This window comes from Oncorhynchus nerka, unplaced genomic scaffold (assembly GCF_034236695.1).
Source record: "Oncorhynchus nerka isolate Pitt River unplaced genomic scaffold, Oner_Uvic_2.0 unplaced_scaffold_1082, whole genome shotgun sequence".
Taxonomy (NCBI): Eukaryota; Metazoa; Chordata; class Actinopteri; order Salmoniformes; family Salmonidae; genus Oncorhynchus; species Oncorhynchus nerka.
Window position 1 is genome coordinate 68555 of NW_027040238.1, and position 14878 is coordinate 83432.

The following is a 14878-nucleotide window of genomic DNA, read 5'->3' on the forward strand; positions in this document are numbered from 1 at the left end:
GACTCTTCCCCTACAAGCCTTGGTCTCCTCCTTAGCCTGTACAGACTCTTCCCCTACAAGCCTTGGTCTTCTCCTTAGTCTGTACAGACTCTTCCCTACAAGCCTTGGTCTTCTCCTTAGTCTGTACAGACTCTTCCCCTACAAGCCTTGGTCTTCTCCTTAGTCTGTACAGACTCTTCCCCTACAAGCCTTGGTCTTCTCCTTAGTCTGTACAGACTCTTCCCTACAAGCCTTGGTCTTCTCCTTAGTCTGTACAGACTCTTCTCCTACAAGCCTTGGTCTTCTCCTTAGTCTGTACAGACTCTTCCCCTACAAGCCTTGGTCTTCTCCTAGTCTGTACAGACTCTTCCCTACAAGCCTTGGTCTTCTCCTTAGCCTGTACAGACTCTTCTTCCCCTACAAGCCTTGGTCTTCTCCTTAGTCTGTACAGACTCTTCCCTACAAGCCTTGGTCTTCTCCTTAGTCTGTACAGACTCTTCCACTACAAGCCTTGGTCTTCTCCTTAGTCTGTACAGACTCTTCCCTACAAGCCTTGGTCTTCTCCTTAGTCTGTACAGACTCTTCCCTACAAGCCTTGGTCTTCTCCTTAGTCTGTACAGACTCTTCCCTACAAGCCTTGGTCTTCTCCTTAGTCTGTACAACTCTTCCCCTACAAGCCTTGGTCTTCTCCTTAGCCTGTACAGACTCTTCCCCTACAAGCCTTGGTCTTCTCCTTAGTCTGTACAGACTCTTTCCTACAAGCCTTGGTCTCCTTAGTCTGTACAGACTCTTCCCCTACAAGCCTTGGTCTTCTCCTTAGTCTGTACAGACTCTTCCCCTACAAGCCTTGGTCTTCTGATGTGAAAACATGTTACAGAGAGGATTCTTAGTCTGTACAGACTCTTCTTCTACAAGCCTTGGTCTTCTCCTTAGTCTGTACAGACTCTTCCCTACAAGCCTTGGTCTTCTCTTAGTCTGTACAGACTCTTGAAAAGCCATGGTCAGAGAGGATTCTGTAACAGACTCTTCTCCTACAAGCCTTAATCCTTAGTCTGCTACAGACTCTTGACAAGCCTTGGTTACTTAGTCTGTACAGACTCTTCTACAAACATAGTCTGTACAGACTCTTAACTACAAGCCTTGGTCTTCTCCTTAGTCTGTACAAACATTTACAAGCCTTGGTCTTGTCCTTAGTCTGTACAGACTCTTCCCCTCAAGCCTTGGTCCTCTCCTTAGTCTGTACAGAACAAGCCTTGGTCTTCTCCTTAGTCTGTACAGACTCTTCCCCTACAAGCCTTGGTCTTCTCCTTAGTCTGTACAGACTCTTCTCCTACAAGCCTTGGTCTTCTCCTTAGTCTGTACAGACTCTTCCCCTACAAGCCTTGGTCTTCTCCTTAGTCTGTACAGGCTCTTCCCCTACAAGCCTTGGTCTTCTCCTTAGCCTGTACAGACTCTTCCCCTACAAGCCTTGGTCTTCTCCTTAGTCTGTACATACTCTTCCCCACAAGCCTTGGTCTTCTCCTTAGTCCAGACTCTTCTCCTACAAGCCTTGGTCTTCTCCTTAGTCTGTACAGACTCTTCCCAATACAAGCCTTGGTCTTCTCCTTAGTCTGTACAGGCTCTTGTCACAACCCTGGTCTTCTCCTTAGCCCAAACTCTTACCACAAGCCTTAATCCTTAGTCTGTACATACTCTTCCACTACAAGTCAACTGAATACTAGCTGGCTGAGACTAAATGGTGCCTGGTGTTTCAACATGTCTACTGATGTGAAAACATGTTACAGAGAGGATTCTGGGTAACATATCTACTGGGTTAATAACATGTCTGCTGATGTGAAAACATGTTACAGAGAGGATTCTGGGTAAACACATCGACTGGGTTAATAACATGTCTGCTGATTTGAAAACATGTTACAGAGAGGATTCTGGGTAAACACATCGACTGAGTTAATAACATGTCTGCTGATGTGAAAACATGTTACAGAGAGGATTCTGGGTAAACACATCGACTGAGTTAATAACATGTCTGCTGATGTGAAAACATGTTACAGAGAGGATTCTGGGTAAACACATCGACTGGGTTAATAACATGTCTGCTGATGTGAAAACATGTTCCAGAGAGGATTCTGGGTAAACACATCGACTGGGTTAATAACATGTCTGCTGATGTGAAAACATGTTACAGAGAGGATTCTGGGTAACATATCTACTGGGTTAATAAAGATGGTAATTTAAAGGATCTGTTCTGACGTTCTGTATCGCTACTGGTATTTAAAAGGATCTGTTCTGATGTTCTGTATCTCTACTGGTATTTAAAAGGATCTGTTCTGACGTTCTGTATCTCTACTGGTATTTAAAAGGATCTGTTCTGTATCGCTACTGGTATTTAAAAGGATCTGTTCTGACGTTCTGTATCTCTACGGGTATTTAAAAGGATCTGTTCTGACGTTCTGTATCTCTACGGGTATTTAAAAGGATCTGTTCTGACGTTCTGTATCTCTACGGGTATTTAAAAGGATCTGTTCTGACGTTCTGTATCTCTACGGGTATTTAAAAGGATCTGTTCTGACGTTCTGTATCTCTACGGGTATTTAAAAGGATCTGTTCTGACGTTCTGTATCTCTACGGGTATTTAAAAGGATCTGTTCTGACGTTCTGTATCTCTACGGGTATTTAAAAGGATCTGTTCTGACGTTCTGTATCTCTACGGGTATTTAAAAGGATCTGTTCTGACGTTCTGTATCTCTACAGGTATTTAAAAGGATCTGTTCTGTATCTCTACGGGTATTAAAAGGATCTGTTCTGACGTTCTGTATCTCTACGGGTATTTAAAAGTAAATGTTTCTGAGGCTGAAAACAGCACCAGATACGTGTCCTAATGCCATCCCAGGACATACAGTACACCTGCTAAAAGGTTTCTCTCTGCTCTGTGTTTCCCAGAGTCCTGTGCAGAGCGGACTGAAGGAAAGACCTAGTTAAGGGGTCTTACTTCCTGGAAGACAATCTGTGTCATAGCCCCTTCAGGCAGGACTTCACCGTTTTGGTGTTCCGCAGCTTTAAAAGACAAGCCCCTCCCCCTGCTCTCTCTCTCTCATCCCCGATGCAGAAATTAAATGGACTGTGTCGCTCTGCTTTGCTTTCAATGCAAACGGCGCCGAGCTTGCTCTGCTTAACCTGTCGCACCTCTGAGAGAGCCTGATGAGCTCACTAAACATACATGTTACAAACCCCGTGTCTATACATGTTACATACATGATGTCCTGAGGCAAACCCCATGTCTATACATGATGTCCTGGGACAAACCCCATGTCTATACATGATGTCCTGGGACAAACCCCATGTCTATACATGTTACATATCCCTTCGTTTTGAGTCCCGCAGGACAACCCAGGAGGGTGATTGTTACTGTCAGCATGCAAACCGGGAGACAAAACCCTGTTCAGTGTTCAACAGGGAACAATGAAACAGCTCTCCAGGACAGACCAGAGTTTCAACCTCTCCAGGACAGACCAGCGTTTCAACCTCTCCAGGACAGACCAGAGTTTCAACCTCTCCAGGACAGACCAGAGTTTCAACCTCTCCAGGACAGACCAGAGTTTCAACCTCTCCAGGACAGACCAGAGTTTCAACCTCGCCAGGACAGACCAGAGTTTCAACCTCTCCAGGACAGACCAGAGTTTCAACCTCTCCAGGACAGACCAGAGTTTCAACCTCTCCAGGACAGACCAGAGTTTCAACCTCGCCAGGACAGACCAGAGTTTCAACCTCTCCAGGACAGACCAGAGTTTCAACCTCTCCAGGACAGACCAGAGTTTCAACCTCTCCAGGACAGACCAGAGATTCAACCTCTCCAGGACAGACCAGAGTTTCAACCTCTCCAGGACAGACCAGAGTTTCAACCTCTCCAGGACAGACCAGAGTTTCAACCTCAAGCAGCCTGTCTTCTCCTCTCTGTTGAAGGTAATGAGAGGATATTACTGTGCTACCTATTGGATGAGAGAAGCTGAGATCATGTGATACTGTGCTCCCTATTGGATGAGAGAAGCTGAGATCATGTGATACTGTGCTCCCTATTGGATGAGAGAAGCGGAGAACATGTGTTACTGTGCTCCCTATTGGATGAGAGAAGCGGAGAACATGTGTTACTGTGCTCCCTATTGGATGAGAGAAGCGGAGAACATGTGTTACTGTGCTCCCTATTGGATGAGAGAAAGGAATACAGCACTCCTTTAAAAGGACTACAGCACTCCTTTAAAAGGACTACAGCACTCCTTTAAAAGGAATACAGCACTCCTTTAAAAGGACTACAGCACTCCTTTAAAAGGACTACAGCACTCCTTTAAAAGGACTACAGCACTCCTTTAAAAGGACTACAACACTCCTTTAAAAAGGACTACAGCACTCCTTTAAAAGGACTACAGCACTCCTTTAAAAGGACTACAGCACTCCTTTAAAAGGAATACATCTGGATTTTTGGCAATGAGGTCCTTTATCTACTTCCCAAGAGCCAGATGAACTAGTGGATACCATTTTTATGTCTTTGTGTCCAGTATGAAGGAAGTTAGAGGTAGATTCGCGAGCCAATGCTAACTAGCGTTAGCGCGACGGTAACGCTAGTTCGCAATAGCACTAGTGCTCGTTAGCAACTTCCCTTAAACTGCACATAGAGACATAGAAATAGTGTCCACGAGTTCATCTGACTCTGGGGATGTAGATAAAAAAATCCCAAAAGTATCCCTTTCAAGAGCTACAGATCTATAGTTTCACCTCTATTTAAACTAGGAGCTACAGGGCTAATGTTTCAGATGTCTTACATTAAGGATCCGCCACTTTTTTTTCAATTTTCGCCTAAAATGACATACCCAAATCTAACTGCCTGTAGCTCAGGATATGAAGCAAGGATATGCATATTCTTGGAAAGGAAACACTTTGACGTTAGTGGACATGTGAAAGGAATGTAGGAGAATATAACACAATAGATCTGGTGAAAGAGAATACAAAGAAAATAAACAACCGTTGTTTTGTATATTGTTGTACCATCATCTTTGAAATGCAAGAGAAAGGCCATAATGTATTATTCCAGCCCAGGTGCAATTTAGATATTGGCCACTAGATGGCAGCGGTGTATGTGCAAAGTTTTAGACTGATATAATGAACCATTGCAGTGCTGTTCAAAATGTTGTATCAAGACTGCCCAAATGTGCCAAATTTGTTTATTAATAACTTTTCATGTTCAACATTGTGCAATCTCCTCAAACAATAGCATGGTATTATTTCACAGTAATAGCTACTGTAAATTGGACAGTGCATTTAGATGGAAAATAATTTAAGTTTTCTGCCAATATCAGACATGTCTATGTCCTGGGAAATGTTCTTGTTACTTACAACCTCATGCTAATCGCATTAGCCTACGTTAGCTCAACCTCATGCTAATCGCATTAGCCTACGTTAGCTCAACCTCATGCTAATCGCATTAGCCTACGTTAGCTCAACCGTCCCGTGGCCGGGACACCGATCCCAAAGAAGTGTTAAACTAGGAGCTACAGACCTATTGTTTCAGCTCTCTTTAAACCACAGACTAGTCACAAAGCAAAAGTCCTTACACAGAGACTACAGTACCGGAGCTACTGTTAACCTTCACACACACACACACACACACACACACACACACACACACACACACACACACACACACACACACACACACCTCTGTCTCTATTTGACGGTTTTAAAGGGGGGCAGCTGTAGCACAGCAGGTAGGCCTCTAGCATACAGCTGGGTTGGAGCTGGGGTCCCTTCAGGGAGACTGGGAATACAGGGTGGTCCTCAACTGAACACAGTCCCCTCCTCGTTTCAACACCTCCATTGAAGCCAAGAGGAAGTCATTGAAGGCAGATTTAAACGTTGGGAGGATTATAAAGAACCGCTTTTCTGGCCTCAACGTATAGCAGCGGCACCCCTAACCCCAATTACAACTCTAACTTAACACCCCCTAACCCCAATTACACCTCTAACTTAACACCCCCTCACCCCTCTAACATCTATAACACAACAAGGAAACAGGTACTGTAAAATGATTCATCTATGGGTAGCTAACCAGGTCTCTACTTCACTGTGATTAATCTAAAGGTAGCTAACCAGGTCTCTACTTCACTGTGATTAATCTAAAGATAGCTAACCAGGTCTCTACTTCACTGGGATGAATCTAATGGTAGCTAACCGGGTCTCTACTTCACTGGGATAAGTATAAGGGTAGCTAATCAGGTCTCTACTTCACTGGGATGAATCTAAGGGTAGCTAACCAGGTCTCTACTTCGTTGTGCCAAAGATGCTAGAACAACAAATGTGAAGTTAGCCGAGTGGAATTGGTGGTGGTGTGTGGATAGAACGCTGCTGTTTCCAGGACAGCAGTGTGGTAATCAGAAGTATTGTCTTACCGTAGGTAATCTCTCCGACAGAGGATGAGGTTGGCTTTGGTATAGAGCGTGGAGCCCACCTCTCCCAGCCTGCAGTCACAGCAGGCACACTTGAGACAGTCCTCGTGCCAGTATTTATCCAGGGCCTTGAGCAGATATCGGTCCTTAATCTTCCGGTTGCAGCCGGCACAGCCCTTTGGCTTGGTGTCCGGCTGGACGGAGAGCATTTGTATACCTGGGAGGAGAAGAGGAGAAAGATGTCAGAGCGACGAAGAACAATGAACAATGAACACTTTGAACAGTGTCTCTGTCGCATGCTGGAAGGTGGCCACTTGAATACCCCGGAGGGCTGGAGGAGAAGAGCACATTAGACCAGTGAAAACCAACAGGGATGATGCTATGCTAACTCTTAGTTCTCAAATAATGCTATGCTATCTCTGGGTTCTCAGATAATGCTATGCTAACTCTGGGTTCTCAGATAATGCTATGCTAACTCTGGGTTCTCAGATAATGCTATGCTAACTCTGGGTTCTCAGATAATGCTATGCTAACTCTTAGTTCTCAGATAATGCTATGCTAACTCTGGGTTCTCAGATAATGCTGTGCTAACTCTTAGTTCTCGGATAATGCTATGCTAACTCTTAGTTCTCAGATAATGCTAACTCTTAGTTCTGAGATGATGCTATGCTAACTCTTAGTTCTCTGATAATGCTATGCTAACTCTTAGTGCTCAGATAATGCTAACTTGATAGTGGTCAAGAGAAACAGCTCCACTGATGAACATTGGGGGACATTCTGAGCAAATATATAGAGAAAAACACCCTGTAGACTTCCATTCTTAACACAACACACACACACAATACACACACACACAAAGATACATACACGAAGCCATGGATCCAAAAGTCATTCCTACAAATCTCCTCTCTCTCTCTCTCTCTCTCTCTCTCTCTCTCTCTCTCTCTCTCTCTCTCTCTCTCTCTCTCTCTCTCTCTCTCTCTCTCTCTCTCTCTCTCTCTAGTGGGACAGGGAGTGGTCTAAGTAGTGCAGGTTTCTGGGTATTGTTAGGGGTCTACACGGGGGCGTGAAGCGGCTTTGTTGAGGTTGTGAGGGGGGCCCATACTAGCCCTCAATTAGTATTCTAGCTCCAACCTGAGGAGGGGAGCCCACCCCCGCTTCCCTTTGTTACCCCCTATTTACCATACACACACACACGCTCGCATGCACACACACACACACACACACACACACACACACACACACACACACTCACTCTGAAAGTTCCTCTCTGTGTCCAGGGCTGAGATTTAAATGTATGTGTTATTCCCGTAAAGAGTGAAGGACTGTGTTATTCCCGTAAAGAGTGAAGGACTGTGTTATTCCCGTAAAGAGTGAAGGACTGGTTAAATGTATGTGTTATTCCCGTAAAGAGTGCAGGTCTGTTTAAATGTATGTGCTATTCCCGTAAAGAGTGAAGGACTGTTTAAATGTATGTGCTATTCCCGTAAAGAGTGAAGGACTGTGTTATTCCCGTAAAGAGTGAAGGACTGTTTAAATGTATGTGTTATTCCTGTTAAGAGTGAAGGACTGTGTTATTCCCGTAAAGAGTGAAGGACTGTGTTATTCCTGTTAAGAGTGAAGGACTGTGTTATTCCCGTAAAGAGTGAAGGACTGTGTTATTCCCGTAAAGAGTGAAGGACTGTGTTATTCCCGTAAAGAGTGAAGGACTGTTTAAATGTATGTGTTATTCCTGTTAAGAGTGAAGGACTGTGTTATTCCCGTAAAGAGTGAAGGACTGTGTTATTCCCGTAAAGAGTGAAGGGATGTATGTGTTATTCCCGTAAGAGTGAAGGACTGTTATTCCCGTAAAGAGTGAAGGACTGTGTTATTCCAGTAAAGAGTGAAGGACTGTGTTATTCCCGTAAAGAGTGAAGGACTGTTTACATGTATGTGTTATTCCTGTTAAGAGTGAAGGACTGTGTTATTCCCGTAAAGAGTGAAGGACTGGTTAAATGTATGTGTTATTCCTGTAAAGAGTGAAGAGTGAAGGACTGTGTTATTCCCGTAAAGAGTGAAGGACTGTGTTATTCCCGTAAAAGAGTGAAGGACTGTTTAAATGTATGTTGTATTCCCGTAAAGAGTGCAGGTCTGTTTAAATGTATGTGCTATTCCCGTAAAGAGTGAAGGACTGTGTTATTCCCGTAAAGAGTGTAGGACTGTTTAAATGTATGTGTTATTCCTGTTAAGAGTGAAGGACTGTGTTATTCCCGTAAAGAGTGAAGGACTGTGTCATTCCTGTTAAGAGTGAGGGACTGTGTTATTCCCGTAAAGAGTGAAGGACTGTTTAAATGTATGTGTTATTCCTGTTAAGAGTGAAGGACTGTGTTATTCCCGTAAAGAGTGAAGGACTGTGTTATTCCAGTAAAGAGTGAAGGACTGTGTTATTCCCGTAAAGAGTGAAGGACTGTTTACATGTATGTGTTATTCCTGTTAAGAGTGAAGGACTGTGTTATTCCCGTAAAGAGTGAAGGACTGTGTTATTCCCGTAAAGAGTGAAGACCTGTGTTATTCCCGTAAAGAGTGAAGGACTGTTTAAATGTATGTGTTATTCCCGTAAAGAGTGCAGGTCTGTTTAAATGTATGTGCTATTCCCGTAAAGAGTGAAGGACTGTGTTATTCCCGTAAAGAGTGTAGGACTGTTTAAATGTATGTGTTATTCCTGTTAAGAAAGAAGAGTGTAAAAGGTAAGGACTGTGTTTCTATTTTGTTATTCCCGTAAAGAGTGTAGGACTGTTTAAATGTATGTGTTATTCCTGTTAAGAGTGAAGGACTGTGTTATTCCCATAAAGAGTGAAGGACTGTGTCATTCCTGTTAAGAGTGAGGGACTGTGTTATTCCCGTAAAGAGTGAAGGACTGTTTAAATGTTTATTCCTGTTAAGAGTGAAGGACTGTGTTATTCCCATAAAGAGTGAAGGACTGTGTCATTCCTGTTAAGAGTGAGGGACTGTGTTATTCCCGTAAAGAGTGAAGGACTGTTTAAATGTTTATTCCTGTTAAGAGTGAAGGACTGTGTTATTCCCGTAAAGAGTGAAGGACTGTGTTATTCCAGTAAAGAGTGAAGGACTGTGTTATTCCCGTAAAGAGTGAAGGACTGTTTATTCCCATAAAGATGAAGGACTGTTATTCCTGTTAAGAGTGAAGGACTGTGTTATTCCCGTAAAGAGTGAAGGACTGTTAAATGTATGTGTTATTCCTGTTAAGAGTGAAGAGTGCGTAAAGGTCTGTTTAAATGTATGTGTTATTCCCGTAAAGAGTGAAGGACTGTTTAAATGTATGTGCTATTCCCGTAAAGAGTGAAGGACTGTGTTATTCCCGTAAAGAGTGAAGGACTGTGTTATTCCCGTAAAGAGTGAAGGACTGTGTTATTCCCGTAAAGAGTGAAGGACTGTTTAAATGTATGTGCTATTCCCGTAAAGAGTGAAGGACTGTGTTATTCCCGTAAAGAGTGAAGGACTGTGTTATTCCCGTAAAGAGTGAAGGACTGTGTTATTCGTAAAGTGAGTGAAGGACTGTTTAAAGAGTGAAGGACTGTGTTATTCCCGTAAAGAGTGAAGGACTGTTTAAATGTATGTGCTATTCCCGTAAAGAGTGAAGGACTGTGTTATTCCCGTAAAGAGTGAAGGACTGTGTTATTCCCGTAAAGAGTGAAGGACTGTGTTATTCCCGTAAAGAGTGAAGGACTGTGTTATTCCCGTAAAGAGTGAAGGACTGTGTTATTCCCGTAAAGAGTGAAGGACAGTTTGAAAACTGTTATTTGTTTGTGTGTTGTGTGGCTGTGATGTCACAATACGCTGTTCCCTTAAAACTGTATGAGGAAATGGCTTCCTAGTTTCCTTGTTGACAAACAAATTATTACATAGTAACAAGTGATACAATGCCATAACCCAAATACAACACTCTATTGAAAACAGACAATAATGTAAACTACTTCAATCTACTGTGAAATGATCCCCTACGTAGAAAGTCTATGACAATGTTCTTTCTGATTGTGTGAACACTGTTCACTACAACACTAACACAACCATGGCAACGGTGCGTTAAAAACCCTATCGTTCCGTTATCAAGACCTTCCACCGGGGACCTCAGTCAGGGTCCTTCTAACCAGGCCAGTCTGTACATTACTCACATAACACAATTTATTTATTTATTTTACCTTTATTTAACTAGGCAAGTCAGTTAATAAGAACAAATTTTTATTTTCAATGACGGCCCTAGGAACAGTGGGTTAACTGCCTTGTTCAGGGGCAGAATGACAGATCTGTACCTTGTCAGCTCGGGGGGTTGAACTTGCAACCATTCCGGTTACTAGTCCAACGCTCTAACCACTAGGCTACCCTGCGGCCTCTACACTCTAACCACTAGTCTACCCTGCCGCCTCTACACTCTAACCACTAGGCTACCCTGCCGCCTCCACTGCCCCCACAATAGTGACTAGAGCTTTTCCTGAAAGCTCTCATTCAGATCCAATTCAAATTAATGTTTTTTTTTTAATCAGAGGGGGAGAAAATGGCATCAAACGGGTTCCGCCGTAATGAGAGAAGCCCCCCCCGTTTTCTGTCTGTTGTGTGTTGAACTGCTGATCCGCTAATTGGCCTGATTGAGTTGTGTGAGGGCTCTGCTCCCATTGTTTAATACCACTCATCCGCACACAGCCCCGTCTCATCCCCATCTCATCCTCGTCTCATCCCCATCTCATCCCCATCTCATCCCTTCATCTCATCCCCGTCTCATCCCCGTCTCATCCCCGTCTCATCCTCTCATCCCCATCTCATCCTCGTCTCATCCCCGTCTCATCCCCGTCTCATCCCCGTCTCATCCTCATCTCAGCCCCGTCTCATCCCCGTCTCATCCTCGTCTCATCCCCGTCTCATCCTCTTCTCAGCCCCGTCTCATCCCCGTCTCATCCCCATCTCAGCCCTGTCTCATCCCCGTCTCATCCTCATCTCATCCCCATCTCATCCTCGTCTCATCCCCGTCTCATCCCCGTCTCATCCCCGTCTCATCCTCGTTAGCACAACAAAGTCACCGCTCCTCTTAACCAATCAAACATCCCAAAGAAGTAAGAGGTTTGACTCCCTAGTCTCCTCTCCTCATAGGTTTAGAGAAGTAAGAGTTTTGACTCCCTGGTCTCCCCTCCTCATAGGTTTAGAGAAGTAAGAGTTTTGACTCCCCGGTCTCCCCTCCTCATAGGTTTAGAGAAGTAAGAGGTTTGACTCCCTAGTCTCCTCTCCTCATAGGTTTAGAGAAGTAAGAGTTTTGACTCCCTGGTCTCCCCTCCTCATAGGTTTAGAGAAGTAAGAGTTTTGACTCCCCGGTCTCCTCTCCTCATAGGTTTAGAGAAGTAAGAGGTTTGACTCCCTAGTCTCCTCTCCTCATAGGTTTAGAGAAGTAAGAGGTTTGACTCCCTAGTCTCCCCTCCTCATAGGTTTAGAGAAGTAAGAGGTTTGACTCCCTAGTCTCCGCTCCTCATAGGTTTAGAGAAGTAAGAGGTTTGACTCCCTAGTCTCCTCTCCTCATAGGTTTAGAGAAGTAAGAGTTTTGACTCCCTGGTCTCCCCTCCTCATAGGTTTAGAGAAGTAAGAGTTTTGACTCCCCGGTCTCCTCTCCTCTCCTCATAGGTTTAGAGAAGTAAGAGTTTTGACTCCCCGGTCTCCTCTCCTCATAGGTTTAGAGAAGTAAGAGTTTTAACTCCCTGGTCTCCTCTCCTCATAGGTTTAGAGAAGTAAGAGTTTTGACTCCCTGGTCTCCTCTCCTCATAGGTTTAGAGAAGTAAGAGTTTTGACTCCCAGGTCTCCTCTCCTCTCCTCATAGGTTTAGAGAAGTAAGAGTTTTGACTCCCTGGTCTCCTCTCCTCATAGGTTTAGAGAAGTAAGAGTTTTGACTCCCTGGTCTCCTCTCCTCTCCTCATAGGTTTAGAGAAGTAAGAGTTTTGACTCCCTGGTCTCCTCTCCTCATAGGTTTAGAGAAGTAAGAGTTTTGACTCCCCGGTCTCACCTCCTCAGAGTTTTAGGTTTAGGTTTAGAGAAGAGTTTTGAAGTCTCACCTCCTCAAGAGTTTTGACTCCCCGGTCTCCCCTCCTCATAGGTTTAGAGAAGTAAGAGTTTTGACTCCCTGGTCTCACCTCCTCATAGGTTTAGAGAAGTAAGAGTTTTGACTCCCCGGTCTCACCTCCTCATAGGTTTAGAGAAGTAAGAGTTTTGACTCCCCGGTCTCCCCTCCTCATAGGTTTAGAGAAGTAAGAGTTTTGACTCCCCGGTCTCACCTCCTCATAGGTTTAGAGAAGTAAGAGTTTTGACTCCCTGGTCTCCTCTCCTCATAGGTTTAGAGAAGTAAGAGTTTTGACTCCCTGGTCTCACCTCCTCATAGGTTTAGGACCCCGTTGGAATTGATTCCCCACATGATGACTCTCTCAAAGCAACAGAAGCGCTGTTAAAATGCCGTCGGGAAAGCTGCATTTTTTGGGGGGGCCACGTCGATTTTCCAACAACTGCCAAAGGGAAAGCGTCGAACAAAATATACATTTTCCATAAACGGAAGGAAATAACAGCTGCTTTCTGGGACCTAAATGTATTTGTTTATTTCTATAGACTACCCACTTTTAACACACACTTTTTAATGTTTTAATTTTTTATTTACAGTTGTTTCCACTTCATTTCTAAAGAAAAGAACGTTGAACCGACGTGGAATAGACGGTGAATTAACGTCTGTGCCCAGTGGGTGTAGGCTCAATCATTCGGCTGCTGTAGCATTGCCTCCTCTGCCTCTTGTCCTTGTAGGACAGAGAGACTAATGGCACACACATCACAGACTACGGTAACCTATTCCTGTGTGTCACAGAATCACCCCCCCCCCCCCAAATAACAACAACAACAACAATAACCGGAGGTAAAATGTTATCTGCTGCCTGACACGCCGAGGCGACGAGAGAGAGAGAGAGCAAACAGCAAAGAGCCAATTTGATCCCCCCCCCCTTTTTCAACCGCATCACTGCTGCGCGACACCGAGATGCTGTGACATTTTCACCCGGTTATCGGTTTAATTACGGTTGTCATGGCAGCAGAGTGCTCGGTAAAAGGCTGCTAAAGGAGAAATCAGTTTTTTTGTTGTTGATGCAGCTCACAACACGACGACAGAATAAAAAACACACACAGAGAACAGGAAGAGAAGAGAGAGAGAGAGATGGGATGGTAAATTCGTAGCCTTCAAAACGATGTGTTACATTGTAAATGTATTTTTTTTTCTTCTCCTATCAATCTCTATTGACTGATGAGATTAGATAGACTAAACCGTGAACAGGCTATTTTGCTGCAGCGCGGATAGATAGACTCCGCGTGCAGGACGACGACACGATAATCAGACAGACTGAAACATTGTTTAACTTCTCGGCTCCGCGCATCACATAGAAACAACAATGAATAACGGCACAGAGCCACGCATTTACAAAACACAACCCAAACCTGGCCGCAGAACAATATAACGCAAAGAAACCTCTTTCTCTTACCGAAACTTTTCTCCCCTTTCTGCATTTGTTGACCCTCGTCGGGAGCCCGAACCACCATGCAACAAGAGATCAGTCCGAACCCAGAATCCAAAATTAACCCGATGGATGGATTATCTCGCTATGGCCAAGTGAGCAATCAGCCAGCTGTATGCACGCACGTTCCGTTTTCTCACCGAGGGTGGCTATCTTTTGTTATGTGTAACAATCCCACCTCGTCCGCGCGCACAAACACAGAATGGGGAAAAAAGGAGCGAGAGAGAGAATCACGGGTCCGCTATCACCCAGCGCCACACGGTGATGTAAAACCGCGTTTGTCACAACAGTGCTCGACTATGAAATGAAATCGTCCAGGCAGCACACAGCACACAGTCGCAGGGTGCTTGGCGAGTGACAGGCAAGCGAACAAAATGACAGCAGATGACAAAGGCATATGCTTCCCCCCCTTCGCGGCGCCCTAATCTCCTAACATAAACCCATCGTGCTCTGCGTTCGTACTGCCAGTCTATACCCCAGGGATCATCAACTACACTCAGCCACAGGACGATGTTGTCTTGCGCGGATGATCAGGGAGCCGAAATATAATTACAAATCATTTGTAGACTGTAAATTGACCGCAAGAAAACCCAAAACAGATTAAAGTATTTGTCCCCAAAAAAAATTTAAATAATAAAACCTTACAATTGTATAGATCAGATATCTCTCGCTCTCTCTATTTTTACATGGGAATACTTTGGAACAGATTTACTAAATTAAAATTACTTGGAGCTGATTTGCTGGTGTCTTTTATGTCCAACAATTGTTTAGAACATTTTGATGATGAGAGGGGGAAATAAAAATCACAACCCGGGACAAATTCGGCCCGCAGGCCGCCAGTTGGGGATCTCTGCTAAACCCTTTTTTTTCTCAGCGGGATGTAGTTTT

General features: G+C 44.2%; 1 protein-coding gene across 1 annotated transcript; it reads right to left on the reverse strand.

The window, feature by feature from the left end:
• Positions 1–6395: 6395 nt before the first annotated feature.
• On the reverse strand, positions 6396–14451 carry LOC135570148 (LIM domain only protein 3-like). Its single transcript, XM_065016225.1, has 2 exons — positions 13958–14451; positions 6396–6630 (listed from the first exon to the last, which is right to left on the reverse strand). Exons 1-2 carry the CDS (start codon positions 14013–14015, stop codon positions 6413–6415), a joined length of 276 nt encoding a protein of 91 aa, XP_064872297.1. The 5' UTR covers positions 14016–14451; the 3' UTR covers positions 6396–6412.
• Between the last annotated feature and the right edge of the window lie 427 nt (positions 14452–14878).

Excerpts from the sequence above, each read along its gene's own strand:
- LOC135570148 (XM_065016225.1), bottom strand. The coding sequence starts at position 14,015 with ATGGTGGTTCGGGCTCCCGACGAGGGTCAACAAATGCAGAAAGGGGAG. Across the intron at positions 6,631-13,957 it reads GAAAGGGGAGAAAAGTTTCG|GTATACAAATGCTCTCCGTC; the intron begins GTAAGAGAAAGA and ends TTCTCCTCCCAG.